General features: G+C 45.0%; 1 protein-coding gene and 1 long non-coding RNA gene across 8 annotated transcripts in view; one reads left to right on the forward strand and one right to left on the reverse strand.

Annotated features, from left to right (window-relative positions):
- Nucleotides 1-17179, reverse strand: part of MYRIP (myosin VIIA and Rab interacting protein) — a 406340-nt gene that overhangs the window by 44125 nt on the left and 345036 nt on the right. For all 6 annotated transcript variants that reach the window (XM_064589763.1, XM_064589754.1, XM_064589758.1 and 3 more), the window contains exons 10-11: nucleotides 15709-16340; nucleotides 42-281 (exon numbers count right to left, since the gene is read on the reverse strand). In XM_064589763.1, coding sequence (XP_064445833.1) covers nucleotides 42-281; nucleotides 15709-16340 — 872 coding nt within the window. The remainder of the gene's footprint in view (nucleotides 1-41; nucleotides 282-15708; nucleotides 16341-17179) is intronic.
- The window catches only part of LOC135364216 (uncharacterized), a 50385-nt gene that overhangs the window by 27484 nt on the left and 5722 nt on the right, over nucleotides 1-17179 (forward strand). Inside the window, exons 1-4 of one of the 2 annotated variants that reach the window (XR_010411064.1) lie at nucleotides 6067-6771; nucleotides 7967-8099; nucleotides 10404-10724; nucleotides 13692-13930. This is a non-coding gene — a long non-coding RNA (uncharacterized LOC135364216). Of the gene's footprint in view, nucleotides 1-6066; nucleotides 6772-7966; nucleotides 8100-10403; nucleotides 10725-13691; nucleotides 13931-17179 lie in introns of those variants that run through there. The other variant, XR_010411062.1, reaches the window with a different exon arrangement.

Raw genomic sequence — 17179 nt, forward strand, 5'->3', positions numbered from 1 at the left:
GCCCACACCGAGCTGCCTGCAGGCGGCTTCACAGCACTTACCTTCTTCAGCTCTTCCTGGACGCCCTGGCTGTTCTCTTCAGAGGACAGACTTTCCTTGTGGTTCTCAGACTCTGTCTTGGGCTCCGACTCCTGATCTTCTCCCGAAGACGTCTCCTTCTCACTCATTTTCATCGCTAACTCATACAGCCTGTTTCTCAGTTTCTCCTCGGTGGTGGCCACGCCAGCCTGAGGGTGCCGAGGCTCGTTACTGATGTCAGTCTCTGACAGATCACCCGACACCTAAATGTAAGCCAGAAGCGTGAGCCGAGGACTCCTCTGCCATGGTCATACTGCTTGTTCCCAATCACCCCCAGGAAAGGACAGTCCAGGAAAATCAAGCTCTTTTAACTCGATCTGCTTTCTCTACACGTGGGCTTTTACTTTTCACTTTTACTTTCTCAAATACATGCACCTTAACACTTTGTTTAGGGGGCCAGGCAGGTGAGCACCTGTCCTCAGAAACAGGTTTGAATTCATTCAGGGTCTTTCATTCACAAGATGCTTACTGAGCGCCCGCCATGGGCAGCAGTGAGCTGACAGTACACAGCTCAGCACACCTGGTTGGCAGACCCACCCGGTGGAGGTGACACAGTAGTTCTAACAGCCCACGAAGGGGTACTTAATGGCAGGGCTTGAAGTTTGGGAAAGCTTCCTTGAGGAAGTGACGTTCAAAGTAGAAGTGATGTTCAAAGCGTAGCAGTTACCCAGCTAAAAGGGAGAGAGAAAGACGAACGGCATTCTAGGCTAAGGGGAAAGATTTTGAGATGGCACAAGGTCCTTGCACTTAGGTAAGCAATACTGTGTGACATTCCCTTCATAATTACAGTCCCGGTGTAATTATTACACCTTCAGTTCCTACTATCCATTTGGTGAACACCTCCAAAGTTTCTTATAGGAGTAGATCCCTGACCAGGCCTGGGGAACTTCAGGAAGACAGGGAGATGGTGACTCTCAGTATGTCCTTGGCCGTAAGTTGGACAAACGTGTATGGAATTTTAACATGATAACTCTCATTACACCATCAGGGTCCATTAGACCTGACTTTAGTGTTTCAGTTTCCTCTTTGACTTGCTCTATTTATAAGGCTTGATATTTCATTGCTTTTATTCCTCCTTGAAGGGTTTCTAAAGAACACAGAGAAAATTTACTTATTTTTTTAAAATAAAATAAAACTCATTCTATTTTGTAATTACTATGTGGGTTCACTAGTCTCTTTGATAAATCTATGATACATGATGGCATCTTTCTGATCTTATTTTTCTATCTTTTGAAATATCTTGCTCTTTCATCATCCTGGGAATTATCTTTCATCATTACTCATCAATTATTCTCAATTATGCTAAAAGAGACCAAAATAATAAAACAGAAGAATGGATTGGCCTGGAAGGATGATTCAGTAACGGACTAAATCATCATTTATTTTGAGTCTGCTTTTATATTGCATACAGTTGAAAATTCAAAATTTTTCATATTTGCAAAGAGAAGAAAAGTGACAGAGAACAACATTTCACAATTATTAGATGACTCAGAAGATGAACTCAAAGAGAAGGAGAGCAACTCTTTAGACTCTAACAATGACAGTAAGTTGATTATATAAGTAAAGTCTCAGGCTAAGAGCCTTCAGATGATAGTGTCTGAAGGTGAATTTTCTCAAACTCAAGAATTGATGAGTAAACAATGTATTTATAAGGACAAAAGGAAATATGGTATTTTCATTCAGTTAATCATTCAACAGGAAGGGCCTCATCATATAACATTTTGCCACAAGAATCTGGACCATCTTGTTGTGCTAAAAAATGTGCGAGAGATTCTTTCATTCTTTATGATGTTTGTGCATCAAATTTACTTGATACTGTTGTAACTGGACAGATGCTGAAGGCAGCTGTCGATATAAAAGTGAGCAGCAGGAAACAGATGACACAAAAGTGAAGAAGAAGAGCCCCTGGGTTGATAAAAGAAAAAGAGTCCACTGGAAATGACTGTTTCTCTGGTCCTGAGCAAGAATCAGTGATGAGGGCCTCATGAGAGGTGACCAGTGCTCCCAGCATGCTTGAGAAGGATTCTTTTGTCTGGGGACACGGGGAAGCTCAATGGGGAGAATGGCCTCTGAACAGGCTCTTGAAAAATGAGGAAAGTTTTAATATGTAGACGTGGGGTCAGGCATTCTTGATGAGGAAGTAGCCTGCAGTAAGACCCAGGGTGCATGAGATTGCTTGGTGTAGCTAGAGGAATAAGGCTCAGAAATGGGACAGTGGGGGGCTTGGGATGGAAGAGAAAATGGGCCTGGGTCAGATTGCGGAGGCTTAGGGATGAGCTTAAGGAGCTGAGCTTGTCTACCAGATAGTTTCACTGCTATCATGTGGTACGCATTAAACTAGCCCGGAAATCAGCAACTGGCCCCAAACCCACACTCAGGAGCCCTCTTTTACCAGCTCACTCAACAGAGTTAACACACTGAAATACCAGTTCATTTTAGTTCCCAGTTTGCTTTCTTTAGATTTGGCCTATTTCTTTACCTTTTAAGAACCTTTGAAGACTTGGGTCAATGGCAATTCAGTCCACATTCAGCAAACATGTACTGAATGCCTACTATGTTCTGGGCCTGTGCTGGCCACTGGAGCTCACAGGTGGGAGTGACAACCCTCCTGCTCTGGCTGCATTCATGGTGTGATGGAGAGACATCATCTTGACACACTGTGTTCAAGGCACACACATGAGTGTCTGATGAGACTCAGGGGGAATCCTCACCTAGTTGGTTGGATGGATGTTGTCGGGAGAGAAACAGGAATAGGTGACAGCTGAGTGGAATCTTAAAGAATGAAGTCCTAGAGATTATCAGGATATACGTCAAGTTTTATCTGAGTGTTGAGAATTGTACTAATGCTAAATGATAGCCCTGGAGTTCAATAAACACTATAGGCATACGTACAGGTATCTGACACCAGGAGATGTGATACCACGAACAGAGATGGAAGCATCCTTATCAAAAGCCGCCAGAGCTTCAAAACTTACTGAGTAATATTTGGCCCTGTAATGTTTATCAAGTACATTAACAAATATTTACATCTCTAAGAAAAATAGGTCTGTGTTTTCTTCCTACAAAGATCAAGCCATCCCTACTCTGTGTTATAAACTTATACGTTTTCCCCACGTACTGATTTTCATGTCCGTCTCCATGAGAGCTGGGACAGTAGATGTTAAGTTGGGGTCTCAGCTAACACGGGTCTGTTGTTGGCCTCTGTGGATCCTTGATACTCTTTGCAGACTTCAATTTACATGCACTTTTCTAGGGGGAGGGGTACCAGCTGTCATTAGAATTTCATTGGCATCCACGCCCCCAAAGCGCTAAGAAGCATTGAGAAGAATACACAATCTACTTCCTGGTGAGACAACAGTAGATAAGTACATGGTACTTGAGTAGGGGATGGCAGATTTCCAGCGGAATTCAGAGGAAGGCGGAGAAGGGCAGTTGGTTTCCAGGGTCTGTCGGGAACCTAGACTCAACATGTAGAGAAGCTGAGGATCTGCAGAATCTCCAGCCTGAAGAATATACTCTTGTACTTCAAAGGGACCTTAAGTATGAAAATATTGGACAGCAACTCAAACAGATTACTAAGAGTGTTATGAAGACAGTGGAGAATTCTAAGAAACTTTTGTGACGTGAAAAAGAAAAAATCATAGGATGAAATTCCTATGGGCAAGCTGGATAACTATCAGCAATATGTGTATCTGGGCATAAAACATTTTATGTAATTGGTTGAAAATAAGAATTGCCTGCCCACCGGTGCACTGTCTCAATCCTCCCACTTTATAGATCAGCACTGGTATATATAAGGGGACATTATTTTGAGAATAAGAAACTCATGTTTTTCAGTTCCCACTAAAACTGCATTCTCTTGTATCTTCATTTAAAAAAAATATTTTATTTATTTATTTGACAGAGAGAGACACAGTGAGAGAGGGAACACAAGCAGGGGGAGTGGGAGAGGGAGAAGCAGGCTTCCCGCGGAGCAGGGAGCCCCATATGGGGTTCGATCCCAGGACCCTGGGATCATGACCTGAGCCGAAGGCAGATGCTTAACGACTGAGCCACCCAGGTGCCCTGTATCTTCATCTTCTTAGCTAAGCCTAATTACCCTAGGAAAAAGAGTATAGATCTAGAACGAAAAGATCATTGATCATTGATCAGCTCACCTCTTTAACATGGTGACAGAGTAGCCCAGATTTTGTGGAGACAGAAGTTTCTAGAGACTGAAGTTCCCTGAGGTTCAAATGCTGGATTTTGCTTGTTCCTCAGTTGGGATCCAGGGAGAAGGAGCCGCATAAGCTGCCTGTGGTCTCTGACCCTTTGGCCCCTAATAATTTGAGGCAGCTATATCAGAGTTGAATCAGACCCTGAGGAAAGGCTTCAGAGGGAGGCCTGAAGGGGCTCCAGGTCTCCTCAAGCTCCTGTGTGGGGCAGAGAGCATCCAGAAGTGGGCTCATGGAATATCGTTGGTGGTGCTGGAAGATGAGCTTCCTAGGGGCTCCTATGGTGGGAAGGAAGGGGCTGCCTTGGGGCAGACAGCCAGGGCCCTGGGGAGGATGAGAGTGGCAGCCATGATGGGGCCTGAGGGAGAGGGACTGTGTTCTGACCTCACACACAGGGAACAGACAGGTTCTCAGGCCTTAGGATGCCAGCAGGGCGAGAATGACTTCGTGAACAGAGGCTCCATCACTGAAGAGACTTGCAAGGACCCAGAGGACCCTGCTCAGCCCTCAGATGGCCCTGCAGCCACAAGGACTCCAGAGGCTTCCCCTCTGGCTCCCCAAGATGGCAAAAGTGGAGAAAGTGGAGGGGTTGGAGGGCTGATTATTTACCTAGAAGAGGAAAGTCGGTTTTAAAGAGATAAAGTTGTTGAAATCACAAGAGGCTGAGTGTTCCTGGATTGGCTAGTTTACATTGCTGGCTCTGCAGACTGGGGAGGTGGAGGAGGAAGGGTACGGCAGCTACAGAAGGACAAAGCATCCCCTTTTCCTTGCGCACATCAATGTAGCATGTGGAACCTGGAGACTCTGGCTAAATAAGAAAGTATAGTTTTAAACACCTAGTGACAGAATACTCATTAAGCTAAGCTAGGACGGTTTCTTAAACAAGAGTCTGCTGATATATTCTCAGTGGTCTGCAAGTTCTTATTTATAATAATTTTTAAATTTTGGCTTTAATTTCATTGATCATCTAAAAAGAAGGCACCGTCTGAATTACTAGGGCAACTGAGGGTTGCCAGCTTCACCTCCACGGATCTTAGATTTCGAACCAGACATCCTCTGAACAATTCCTGAGGAATCTGGGAATTCTCATGTTTGAGAAACACAGAGAGAGAAGTATAAGGAGGTGATGGGGTGTGCGAGTGGGGGCCAAGCCTGGACAGTTCTTGTGGTTGAGCACATGAGTGTGGGTGAGTACTGCACTGGGCACAAGACACGCCAGATCTCATTAAAGTGGCCTGGTAGTTCCCTCTGTGTCCACAAGGACACCAGCCTTGTGTAGGCTGTCCAAGGTCACGTGACCAGCGTGGGGCCAAGCTGAAGACAGCCTGATTCTGAAGGCCAAGCTCTTTCCATTCTTCCAAGACAAGGCCAGATGCTCCAGATTAAACCAGCTCATTAGGAGCAGAAGATAGTAGAACCACAGGGTAGGGACAGAACCCGACAGGCAAAGGATTTAATCCCTTCAAAGAAGTGGAAGTTTCAATGAGGGAGAGCTACTTTTTCTAGAAGCTTTCTGGAGATGGATACCTTTAAAGATTTCCTTAGAGAACTGACTGTCTTTACCTTCATTCACCCTTGTGATCTGGCTTTATGCACCCCGAAATCCTGCCTGCTTTAATTTAAAGCAATTTTTCTCCTATTACACCTCCCCATCATCCTGATCAAAATTCTTCACACGTTTGAAGGGAGCCATGTTAACGTCTTCTAGACTGAGCAACCCCAGTCCTAGAAACCCTTTTTTTTTTTTTTTTTTTTTTACAAAGCCTGTCTTTCATCTGCCAGGTCATTTGAGGGAACAGTGGGAGGCTCAGCATTTTCTCCACGTTTAAAAAAAAAGCCCATCTCCAGGATGACTTTCAAATGTTACATATCAGCCTTCGTTGAATGTATCCTAGTGTCCTATGGTTCTCCCTGTTCCTGCTGTTGAAAAACACCGAAGCTGACCTAAAAAGCAGAGTTTCTGCAGCTTGCTTTTAGATATTTTAGTGAACTTCAGAGAAGAGACCTGACTTACAGGTTACCCAGCCCTGGGAGTTCCGTATGTGGCAAATACATGGAGTTTTACTTGCAAATGCCTTGGCAGAGTTGTCCTGAAGCTGCAGAAGGGAGGGTGAGCCTCGGGGCTGGCCGACTCTACCGCTGATCTGTTTTTTTTCTGAGGACTTGGACAATTTCTGTCTCTGGTACCTTCACGCAGAGGTTTGTCCTCTCCTGATGTATCACTATTAACCTAAAAATAATTTTATTCACAGGTTGTGCCCTGGTGATGAAGATGTTTATTTTTCTTATCACTGGTGTGATAAGAACAGTCACACATACACAGATACACACCAAATCCTCGGCCAACTAACATGGTGGGAATGGGAACATGCCACCTGGAATCTCATCAAATTTAGTATTACAATCTATTTCCTCCTGCCTCCGTGAGAGACCCTTCACAGGGAAGGACCTGAGTTTGGCCAGTGGAACTGTACGGAAGGTAGATGTGGGCGATGCATTTGGTTAAAGGAAGTCGTGTGAAAACTTAGCACCTAGATATCGATCCGGAAGGTTTAGTTTTAGTTTTTACAATTACAGGTCAGTTGTCCTGGTATGGATCCCAGGCTGTTTTCCGAGTCTTTCAGATTATAAAATTGATTTAGAAACAAATGGACAAAACCTTAATCTCATCTGGGGCACGTCTCCTTTTCCCGGAGCAAAAAATCATATCTGACTAATGGGGTCTGCCGCTCGTCCATGTTTTTTCTCTTTATCACCTTCTATCTGACAGAATTAGACTGTGCCATTTGTTAAAAGGGCAGCTACTCATTCCCCAGAATTATGCCAGCCCCATATAAAATATCTAGAAAATCACTAGCCTGGCCTTCTCAGATCAATATGTACATGAGGAACAGGCATTTGAGACACAATTATTTTCATACTGACCACAATTGGTCTCTCGCTTTGGGGAGAAATCTGTTAGGAATGAAGCAGCATTAACAGCGGATTTCATCTTTGTTTGTTCCTTTGACTCTGCATTGAAACTGGGTGTAGACCTTTGGATTTTGATGGTGATTCAGAACCTGGACCTTAAGGCCAGCACACAAGTCAGAATTGTCAGAAGAGTCTCCTAAAAGTGATGGCATTCAGTGCAAGGATTGGGGTGGAGGGATGGAGGGGTGTTCCAGATCCCCTTTTTTCATTGGTTCCTAAAGACTTGTCATCCATTTTGAGTGAACTGGGTTCAGGCCCCTGCCATTTGGGATAGAGAGTTCAACATTTTCTTCACAGAGCAAACATGATTTGATTGCCACAAATAAGTAAAGGCTTTAACTGATAGGTAGCCTTGCTGTTTAATATCTGCCCCAAACAAAGACTCTAATTTAACTATTGCAAAACTAATGTCATCATTTTTGGTGGCTGATCCTTAATATCCAATGACTGCTGGTTAAAAATCCTATACAGCAGGACTTCTAACCCAAAGTCTGTGGAAACTCAGGAAAGTTCCTGCTCCAAAAACTCCTTGACATTGTCTGTAAGCTTTTGAGTGCTTGTGTTTATGCATCCCTCCTCCCCCCATGGAAAACACACACATGGGGGAGAAGAGTTTGTGCTCATCAGGTTCTCAATAGGGTCTATGACACAAAAATATTTAAGAATCACCATTATTCAGCAAGTATCTTCTTGTTTTTCAGACCTGTTCTCTGCAACTATCATGGAGGGCACACCTAGCAGTCATGCTCAGAGGGAATCACTTGACAGATGCCCGACTAAGATTTTTCTTCTGTTGAGGGGGTATTGGTTACACCTGCTCAAAACTGTTTCCAGGTGATTATTTGTACTTGCTTAGGCTGCTGTGTAGGTGGGAAGAAGGGGCAAGGGCAGAGGGCGGGCTTGTCTCAGAGTAGTTCCACTTTCAGCCAAATTATTGTCTTCTCCTTAAGTTTTCATTTCAGGCAAAGTCCCATGGCTAAAAAGATTTGAAAATCAGTGGTGAAGAATTGGGTGTTGGGTGCAGGGATTACCACCCTTTGGTCTGTATACTGGAGGAAATTCAAATACAATTGGGGTAGATCGAAGGGCTTGCTTGGGGATTTTCTCTTGGCACACCTCAGAGGGATGTGCACCTGTTGAAGGCCTCAGTGTTCATGGGATGGGGGGGGAGTCACAATTGCCAGAGAGCATCCCCTTGAATTTGGAACTGAACAACACTCATGAACCAGGGCTTGGGGAGGTAGCCATCTACTCCTCCACATATCCTGGAGTGACCCGGACCAGCAGAGGTCAATGCATTTGGCCCCTGATAGACTGACTTGACTGAAATGTGCCTGCATTGGTCCATACTGAGTGACACTGTGAGAAGCAGCCTCCAATGTGTGTGCTCATTTGAAGCAGGTTATAGTGGAGGGTGATGCATTCTGCTTTCTCTTCACGAGGACCCACAGGATAAATTTCTCATGAATCTCAGCTCCAAGAGCAGCATCCTTTAAGGAATAGATTTGCTGTTCTAATATGGTTTCCATGACTCAGCAAGCTGCTCACATCATTCTCTACCTATTGTCTTCTAGAAAGCTCAGAGCCAAATTTTTGGCATTGTCAGCTTGTGATTAGGACCTCTCCGCATCCATATTGTGAACTAACATTACTCCTAGCTTCATTTATTTTTTCTATCCTGATTTTCCCTTTGTCCTGCTTTTCTTATGTTTTCATTTTATTCTCTTGTGTTTACATTTATGTAAACTACTTTAAATTCTTTCTGTTGCAAGGCATGAACACATAAAATAAATGAATATTTACAGATTGTTAAAGAATTAGTAGCTTCCCAATGTGGCAAGATTCTTAGAACGTCTTTTAAGAATAATTAAGACCTCACCTGCTAGACAAGGGGGCAAATTTACCCCAAGGAAACAAGTTGCACTAATGAGTACAACAAAAAATGAAACATCAGAGGAAACTGAAATAGCAGCCTCCTGCCATCCCGATGTCTCAATCAATGGAAAATTAATTAGCAGGTTTCCATTTTAAAATGATACCTGGCAAACATCACTCTACAACCTCTCCAAGTTTTCCACCAAAACTGTGTGGGAAGATACAGGAAAAGGTGAAAATTCACATAACTAAAAAGGAATGGAAGTCAGCTTGTTACTAGTAAATGGATGGGAAAAATTTTCACTAAGTACAAGGCCCATGCAAATGAACTGAAAAAAAAAAAAATGTTTTTGGAGACCCATCCACTCTCTCCCTCTCCTAAGTAGTCAGGATAATTGCTGTCTCCCCCTCACCTCCCCATATTCTCCCAACCTCAAACCCTGGTCCAGAGTGTGAGATAAATGCTCACAATAAAAAAATATCAAACAAACAAAAGCACAATAGCTGAGCCTTTTGTTGTGGTGGTGGGGCATTTGAAGCATCCAGAGATAAACCCTACTCCCAACCCTCTCACTTCCTCCTAGTCTTATAGCCACTTAGAACATTCAGGAGGGCAGAGGAAAGAACTCGCCATGGTACCATGTTACATTCTAGGAGGTGTGGTCATGAAAATGTAAAGCCCCGGGGCGGGCGGGGATCTATAAAACCATGTAGAAACTTCAGCAACCCTCAGTTTGTTTCCTGGAGGGGGGTGGGAGGGAGGGGTGGCTGGGTGGTGGACACTGGGGAGGGTATGTGCTATGGTGAGTTCTGTGAATTGTGTAAGATTGATGAATCACAGACCTTTACCCCTGAAACAAATAATACATTATATGCTAATAAAAAAAAGTAATTGAAACTGTTAAAAAAACATGTAGAAATATAGAATGATTTTTGTTCTTTTCCACTCATTCATTCATTCAACATATGCATTTTCAGTTGTTAGCCATTTGTTCAAAGAAACATACAGCAAGATGATGAGAGTAGGAAAAAGCTCCTCTCAAGCTGGCAGAGGGGAAATGGTTTCAGTATGCTAGATACTGGCAAACAGTGGGGTGGAGACAGCTTTATCCTCACTTAAGGATGACTAACAGAAAAAGTTAACATGGAATTTATGGAAAAATACAGCAGAACAAAGGAAACCAAAGGTAGCTTGAAGGCATCACGTAAATTTTACTAACAAGCAGGACACAACGTCTGATAGTGGTTTTGTGTTTTCATTAGGGCATAATAATACAGAGTCTCAATGAAGAGGTACAGAAAGTTACGAGAGAGAAGCACTCCAACTAAAAGACAAGGCTGTGGCATGAGATGAACTGCGAGACTGTTGAGACAAAAGATTGCAGAAAGACTAAGAGCACGACGGCAGGATTAGAACCCACATCTGACAATGGTAATCGCAGAATTAATCCCAGGAACACAAATGAGTGATGAGAGGACAAATTTGGGAAGGTGTTCTAGAAGACTGAAGAAAAGATCAATCAGAGAAGGGAAAAAGAGTAAGAGAGGATCATAGACATGGAAGACAGAGAATTGAGATTCAAGGTAAGGATTATGGGTGGCCTGGAAGAAATAAGAATCAAAATGACAGAAGGAAACCCTCCTGAGTTGAAAAAATACCCGAGTATGCAGAGAGGAGCTCACTGTCTTATGTGCAAGAGCACGAGATGAGAGCACACTACCCTTCTGGCAAAATGTCTGCTCTTTAAAGATAACAGCAAATCAAACAAATGTCTAAGAGAAGAGAAAATGGTTATACATTAAGGAAAAATTAAGATGTCTTCAGGTGTCTCTGTTCATCACACCAAGGCAGGAGGCGATAAAATATCGGCTGCAGGGCTTTGGAGGGAAAGTGATTCTGACCCACAGATGTCATCCCACCAGCAGATATCAGGGTCGGGGTTCTGGAGGTCAGAGAACGCATTCAGCAGTCTGTGGTAACAGATTACAGAGTGATTCCATGTGCAGAGTTACATGTGAGGTGAGATTTGAGGCTGGGGATGCAGTTAGAGAATGCAGGACAGGACTTCTGCCCTCAACTGGCTCTACATGCTAATCGGGGCTGGTGAGGGCATGGGTCCAGCAGGGAGTGGAGCTGCCAGCATGCACTGGTTTGCCTCCTAGGGACTCACCAGACTCCGAAGGGACAGAAAGTAAGAAAACCACAGAAGCATGAAGACAATAGTAGAAGAGAGTAGGGAAGTTAGGGAAGTGAAGCCTGGCAGACATGAAGGCAAGGGAACATGAGCTTCTGAGGCAGGACCTTGTCTGTCTTGCTGACGTCCAGAACAATGTGCACGTGTACATGGAGTCTGTCCTCAACAAACAGAGAATATGTGTTCTTTTCAAGCACACCCATGTAATAGTCACAAAAACTGGCCATGTATTGGGTCACAAAGGAAATCCCAACAGATTCCCAACAGCAAAACCACATAAGCCATATTTGTTGCTCACAATGCCATGAGGACTAAAAATTAGAGACAATAACAAAGCAAAACAAACCAGAAAGCTATCCACTCTTCTAATTACCTCTTAATTTTGATTAAAATGAGAATCACATTGGAAGTGATAATTTACTTAGAAAAGTTTGACGATGGGCACACTACATATCAAAGCCTGTGGGATGCAACAAAACTGTATTTGAGGGGAAATTCATTATATATACACGTACATTATCTACATATAATGAATCTATCTATCATCTATCTATCTATCTATCTACCTGAGCCAGCTCTTCATTTTATTAGTCTCAACACTTTTATTTATTTATTCAATTCTTTTTTAAAAAGATCTTATTTATTTATTTGACAGAGAGAGAGACAGCAAGAGCAGGAACACAAGCGTTTGGGAGGCCAGGAGTAGGCAGATGCGTCTTTGTTTTGAGAGTATCTACTAAATGTAGAGGAGGCAACATACTTAACCGTGTAGCCCTGCAAGCACGTGCCTAAGGACTGCAGCAGGACACAGACCGAGTGCCAATGTCACTAGCGCTTCGGGTAGCACAGGTTGTCGCCAGGGCCAGATGACGAGCAAGAGGAATCAGCGTAAATCATGGGAAAAACCACAAAAATGTCCTCCATGTGGACAAGATGAGGATCTACCTGGAATAACTAAGAGAACCATGTGGAAGACCATCAGGACTAAGAATCTATTAGGTGCTAAGTTATAAAATATAAACATAAAATCAATAGTGATCTATACGCTATCAGAAACGAATCAGCACGTGTAATAGATAAAAGAGATCTCATCCACAATGTCAACAAAATGTATAACATACTGTAAAACCTGTGAACAACAAAAGTAGGAGAGCTTTGAAAAAAATCTCTGCAACTTGAGTGAAAGTAAATAACTGGAGACAGGTATGACACCACTGGATGGGGAGCCTCAATATTATAAAGACATAGATTTTTCCCAAATAGATAAATGCATTTGGAGCAATCTGATCATAACTTAAATTTCTTTTTTCAACTTGAAGAGAAGATTGTAAAAAGTCATTTATGTGAGTAAAGGATTGAGAAAAGTTAAGACACTTTATAAAATATCATCGACAAAAAACAACTGTGAAGGGAAGACCATCTACCGGATATCAAAGTATGTTACGAAGTTATTATAATTGAAATAAAGTTGTATTTGTACACAAATGGGACTTCTCCATCCATGGAACAAAATAGAGAGCATAAGGCAACCAGGCTCATGAAATAAAAGAAGGTCAATATATATTAAAAGGGGCATCTGAAGCCAGCAAATAAAACATGGATTATTTGCTAACAATTTGGTGACAAACGCTTACTTTGAAACAATAAGGTTAGATTTTACCACATATCATCCGGAAAAGCAAAGAACAGAGGAACTAAAGGGCTAACTCTAAGTTACAGTGCTCAGAATTGTCCCTGCGTGGTGCAAGGTGATAATAAAAAGACTGACTTTTATTGGACTTATTACTGTTTTAAAATTCTCTACAAGACGTGCACCCTTTCTGCTTGCACCCTGGACGGACGGCTCCCACTCCCATGCTCCCTGCGGGGGGCCACCGAGAGGCAATCTTTGGCAGGCACTGCGGGGACATGTGCGCTGACATTTCCATCATTAACTGTTAATAGCAAGCGACAGGAGAGTATGGAGAGTAAGAGGCCGATTCTGCTAAAATACAGAACTATATTTCTAAATGTACTATAAATATGTGAGTGCACAAATACATACAACTCCAGTTATTTTGGAGGAGATGGCGGGGGTTTAGGTTGTGGTGGGGGAGACTCTATCTGTATGTTCACAATTTTTTTTTTACATGATATTCATTTATTTATATAATTAAAAAGTATGCAAATGGTTAAAAATACATATACATCCCTGTATGTATATGTACACACATGTAAGATCTAACCTCATGAAATATATCTAACCTTATAAAAGACATATGTATATATATTTTGTATTATATGCATGTGTGTGTGTGTGTGTGTATATATATATATATATATATATATTTTTTTTTTTTTTTTTTTCTTTGAGAAGAGAACTGCCGTCTCAGGAGAGCAAGGAGGGCCTGAGTTAGTGCAGCACCACTGCCACCTACTGGGGAGGAGAGGACACTGCCAGGGAGGCAGAAGCAACACACTGGTCCTAGAGCTTTTCTGGGGGCCCCGTCTTCTCTCTATCGAGGCCTTGCAAGATGACCACCAGAAGACAACTTTCAAGCCACCTCACAATAAACAGGAAGCTTCACGCAGCCAGTTGTTGGGGATACACGGCAAGTGAGTCATGCAGACAACCCTCAAGGATATCCTTTCGGGCAAGTGACCCAAAGTCTCCGTAAAACAGTCTCCACTTGAGCTAGATAACAAGGAGTCATCACTGAGCAGAAGTTTGTATTTCTACTGTACGATCACAACAGTCCCACATGGCAGATTTGTAATGCTCTGCTTTTACATAGGAAAACACGAGACCTTGGACCAAAGAAAGGATGTTTTCTAGGCAACGTATTAGCAGCTTAGGCAGGACTGATGCCCGATTCTGTGACCTGAGGGCTTCCGAGCCCACAGCTGTGTTCACGGGGACCTCGTGATCAGGGATCTGGCTGATGCATTCATAGATGGGCATCGTAGCAGACGCTGGTGATGTCCCCGCCTGTATCCCCTAGAGCTACCCGAGCTGCCTGCAGCCATGGGGGACAGTTTCTGGCTCACTGATCATTTCCCACCGCAGACCTGGGTCTCTCCCTTCTTCTTTGCCTGAAGGATTTCTCAGGCACCACTGCAAACTGGTTGTGTGTGGAGTTGATGCTCCCCTGGGTGGGGCCACTCTGTACCAAAGGCAGATGGGAGACTGTGGATGAATGCTCCTGTCCTCGGGTGGGGGGTGTGTCCCATGTGGTTCTCCGTGGGTCCCTGGTGGGATGGGGCCCCGGTTGTCTATCGCCTGCCTTAATAGGCCTTTCTCACTGCTCTGGCTCACTCTTGGGGTTCCTGGGCTCTCCTCCCACCTAAAACCTACATCCAAATCCTTGACTTGGAGCCTGCTTTTGGTGAGACCCAAACTAAGAATGCAGGGCACGGTGGTTGAGTACCACTGGAGATGCAGTGGGGTTCCAGAAGTGGCTGTGGTTTCTCCAGGAGTGTGGAAAGTCAAGTTGACAGCAATGTGAGCCTATAGAAGGCAGAGGCAACCTAACTAGATCTTCCATTAGACTCTCAGTTTCAAACGCAATCCATTGCTTCTATAAGGTCATTCAAAGCAAATGGTGTGTGAGTGCACATGCGTGTGTGTGTGTGTGAGAGAGAGAGAGAGAATATGTGTGTGTGTGTGTGTGTATGGGTGCATCTTTCTATGGAGAGAGCCCACAGCTTTTATCATAATCTCAAAGGAGGTTCCTGAACTAATCCATGTGGGCAGAGCCACGAGGATTCTGAGAGGGGGTGGGAGGTGGCCGAAAGAATCACAGAATGTGAGTAAACTGTGCCCTGAGTTTTCATATTGAAGTAACATTTGCTGTGTCTAGGACAGAGCTTAGTTCATTCTAAACATTATCTTATTCACTCATCACATCATTCTTTGAAGGGGGTTGTAATAGTATCTACATTTACAGACCTGAGCCCTTGCCCAGGTCACACAGCTGGATTTGAAGTCAGGCAGCCTGACTCTAAACCCCATATCCTTAACCCTGAGCCAACGGCCCTCCAGCTTTAGGACAGCAGAATCCCTAGGAGAGCTGGTGACCACACATGCCTGGACTCCATCCCCAGAGTTTCTGAGCAGACAGGGCCTGAGAATGTGTATTTCTAACTCATTCCCTGGCGGTGCTATGGTTGCTGTCCTGGGGGCCACATCTCAAACCCACTTGGAACCGTAAGAAGCTCTCATCCCAGAGAGGAGATCATGGAGCCCTAAAGAGGGGATGTGAGCTGTTAGGCCACTCAGCTACTTAGCAGCAAACCAAGATGAGAATCTGGGTCTGTGACTTCGAAACCTTTCCACACCACTCACGCTTGGAGGAGGGCACATCCTGCTGAAAAGTGTGCACCAGTCTGATTACCTGTTGTCTGTCCAGCCCCTGGGAACCGGCGTTGGGAGAAGACAACTCCTCGCTTGGCTCCTCTGAGCCCATGCGGGCCCTTCCCCACCTCCTGGCCTTCCAGTCCGCAGCGTGGGGGGCCTGCTCAGGCTCGCTGCTGTCTGAGGTCTCCCTGCTGGCTGCCTGGGGGTTGAAGTTCACATCCAGCTCTCCCTGCAGGCGCCTCTTCTCTGTTGTGGGGTCCCTGGGGGCCTTCCTCTGCAACCAGGACAGTCTGGCCTGGCGCCCAACTTCCCGGGAAGAGCCTGCAGAGGAGGTCTCTGAGTCGGAGCACATGGCCTCGGGGTTCGGGGAGAGCCCGGAGTTGGTGGTTGAGGGGCCTTGGTCTGAGCCCTGGGCCTGTGTGGGCTGAGGCTGGGGGTTCCTGGGCCGGCCTCGGGGCCGTGGGCACAGTGTGCTCAAGGCCTCGCTCCAGTCAAAGTCCTCCTCACTGTCAGAGCCCATCTCGTCGTAGGCAGAGGCCATGCTGGAGGCCGCCTCCAGGGCCTGGAACGTGTCACTCTTAGGTTTGGCCAGCAGGTGGGTGTGTGGCAGAGTACCATCCTTCAGGGCCACCCAGTTCCCGTCCGGGCTCTGCAAAACCTCGGCCAAGTCTGTGGGGGAAGGGGAGGGAGAAAGAAACCAAACAGGGCTGTTATCACTTGACAGCAAGGCGAGGCTGCCATCTGCGTCTTCCCCACCGCTGGCTTGGGGTCCTGGGGAGCAGCTGACTCTGGGAAGTCCAAAAGGGCACCTCTTTAGGAGGCAGAATTGAAGGTCCCCAGGAAGTCCCTTGAGGCTTTGCAGGCCCCAGTGCTTCAGACATGAGGAGACACTCGAGATCTGGCTCCTAGTGCATCTCTGCTTGGGTAGATGGTCACCTCGGGCTCAGAGTGGCCCCTCTCCTGCCCTGGGCTGGCTGGGGTGGAGAAGGTTGGGGGGGCTACTGTTGGCAGCCCCTGGTCTGGCTCTTTGCCCTTGGGCCATGGTTTTCTCTGTTGGATGGGAGATGACTCTGTCACCTGCCCTGGCCTCCCTCAAGGTTAACACACTCTGCACTTGGAACTTCTACAGATCTCACCCACAATGGCCTTGTGAGATGGCAGGGTGAAATAAGATATATGTGTTCACACACACACACACACACACACACACACACACACACACACACCAGACTCTGCCCCCAGGTCCTGCTAATATTTGGTCTTTGACCCCATTTCCTGACACAGGGCTCCTAAATTAAATCCCTTGTAATTTCCTGGGTGGTGGGAGCATCTTTAGATCTAAGGAGGCGGCTCTGGATGGCTTCAGGATGGAACTGGCCACCAGAAAGACCAAGCCATGATTAGAAATTTAGAACTTTGAGCTCCACCTCCATCTCTGGAGAAGGAAGAAGGACTGGAAAATGAGTTAATAATTGACTGTGGCTACATGATGAAGCCTCCATAAATGT

Source organism: Mirounga angustirostris, unplaced genomic scaffold (genome assembly GCF_029215605.1).
Source record: "Mirounga angustirostris isolate CCGP_5_RB_7025 unplaced genomic scaffold, mMirAng1.0.hap1 SCAF_1, whole genome shotgun sequence".
Lineage (NCBI taxonomy): Eukaryota > Metazoa > Chordata > Mammalia > Carnivora > Phocidae > Mirounga > Mirounga angustirostris.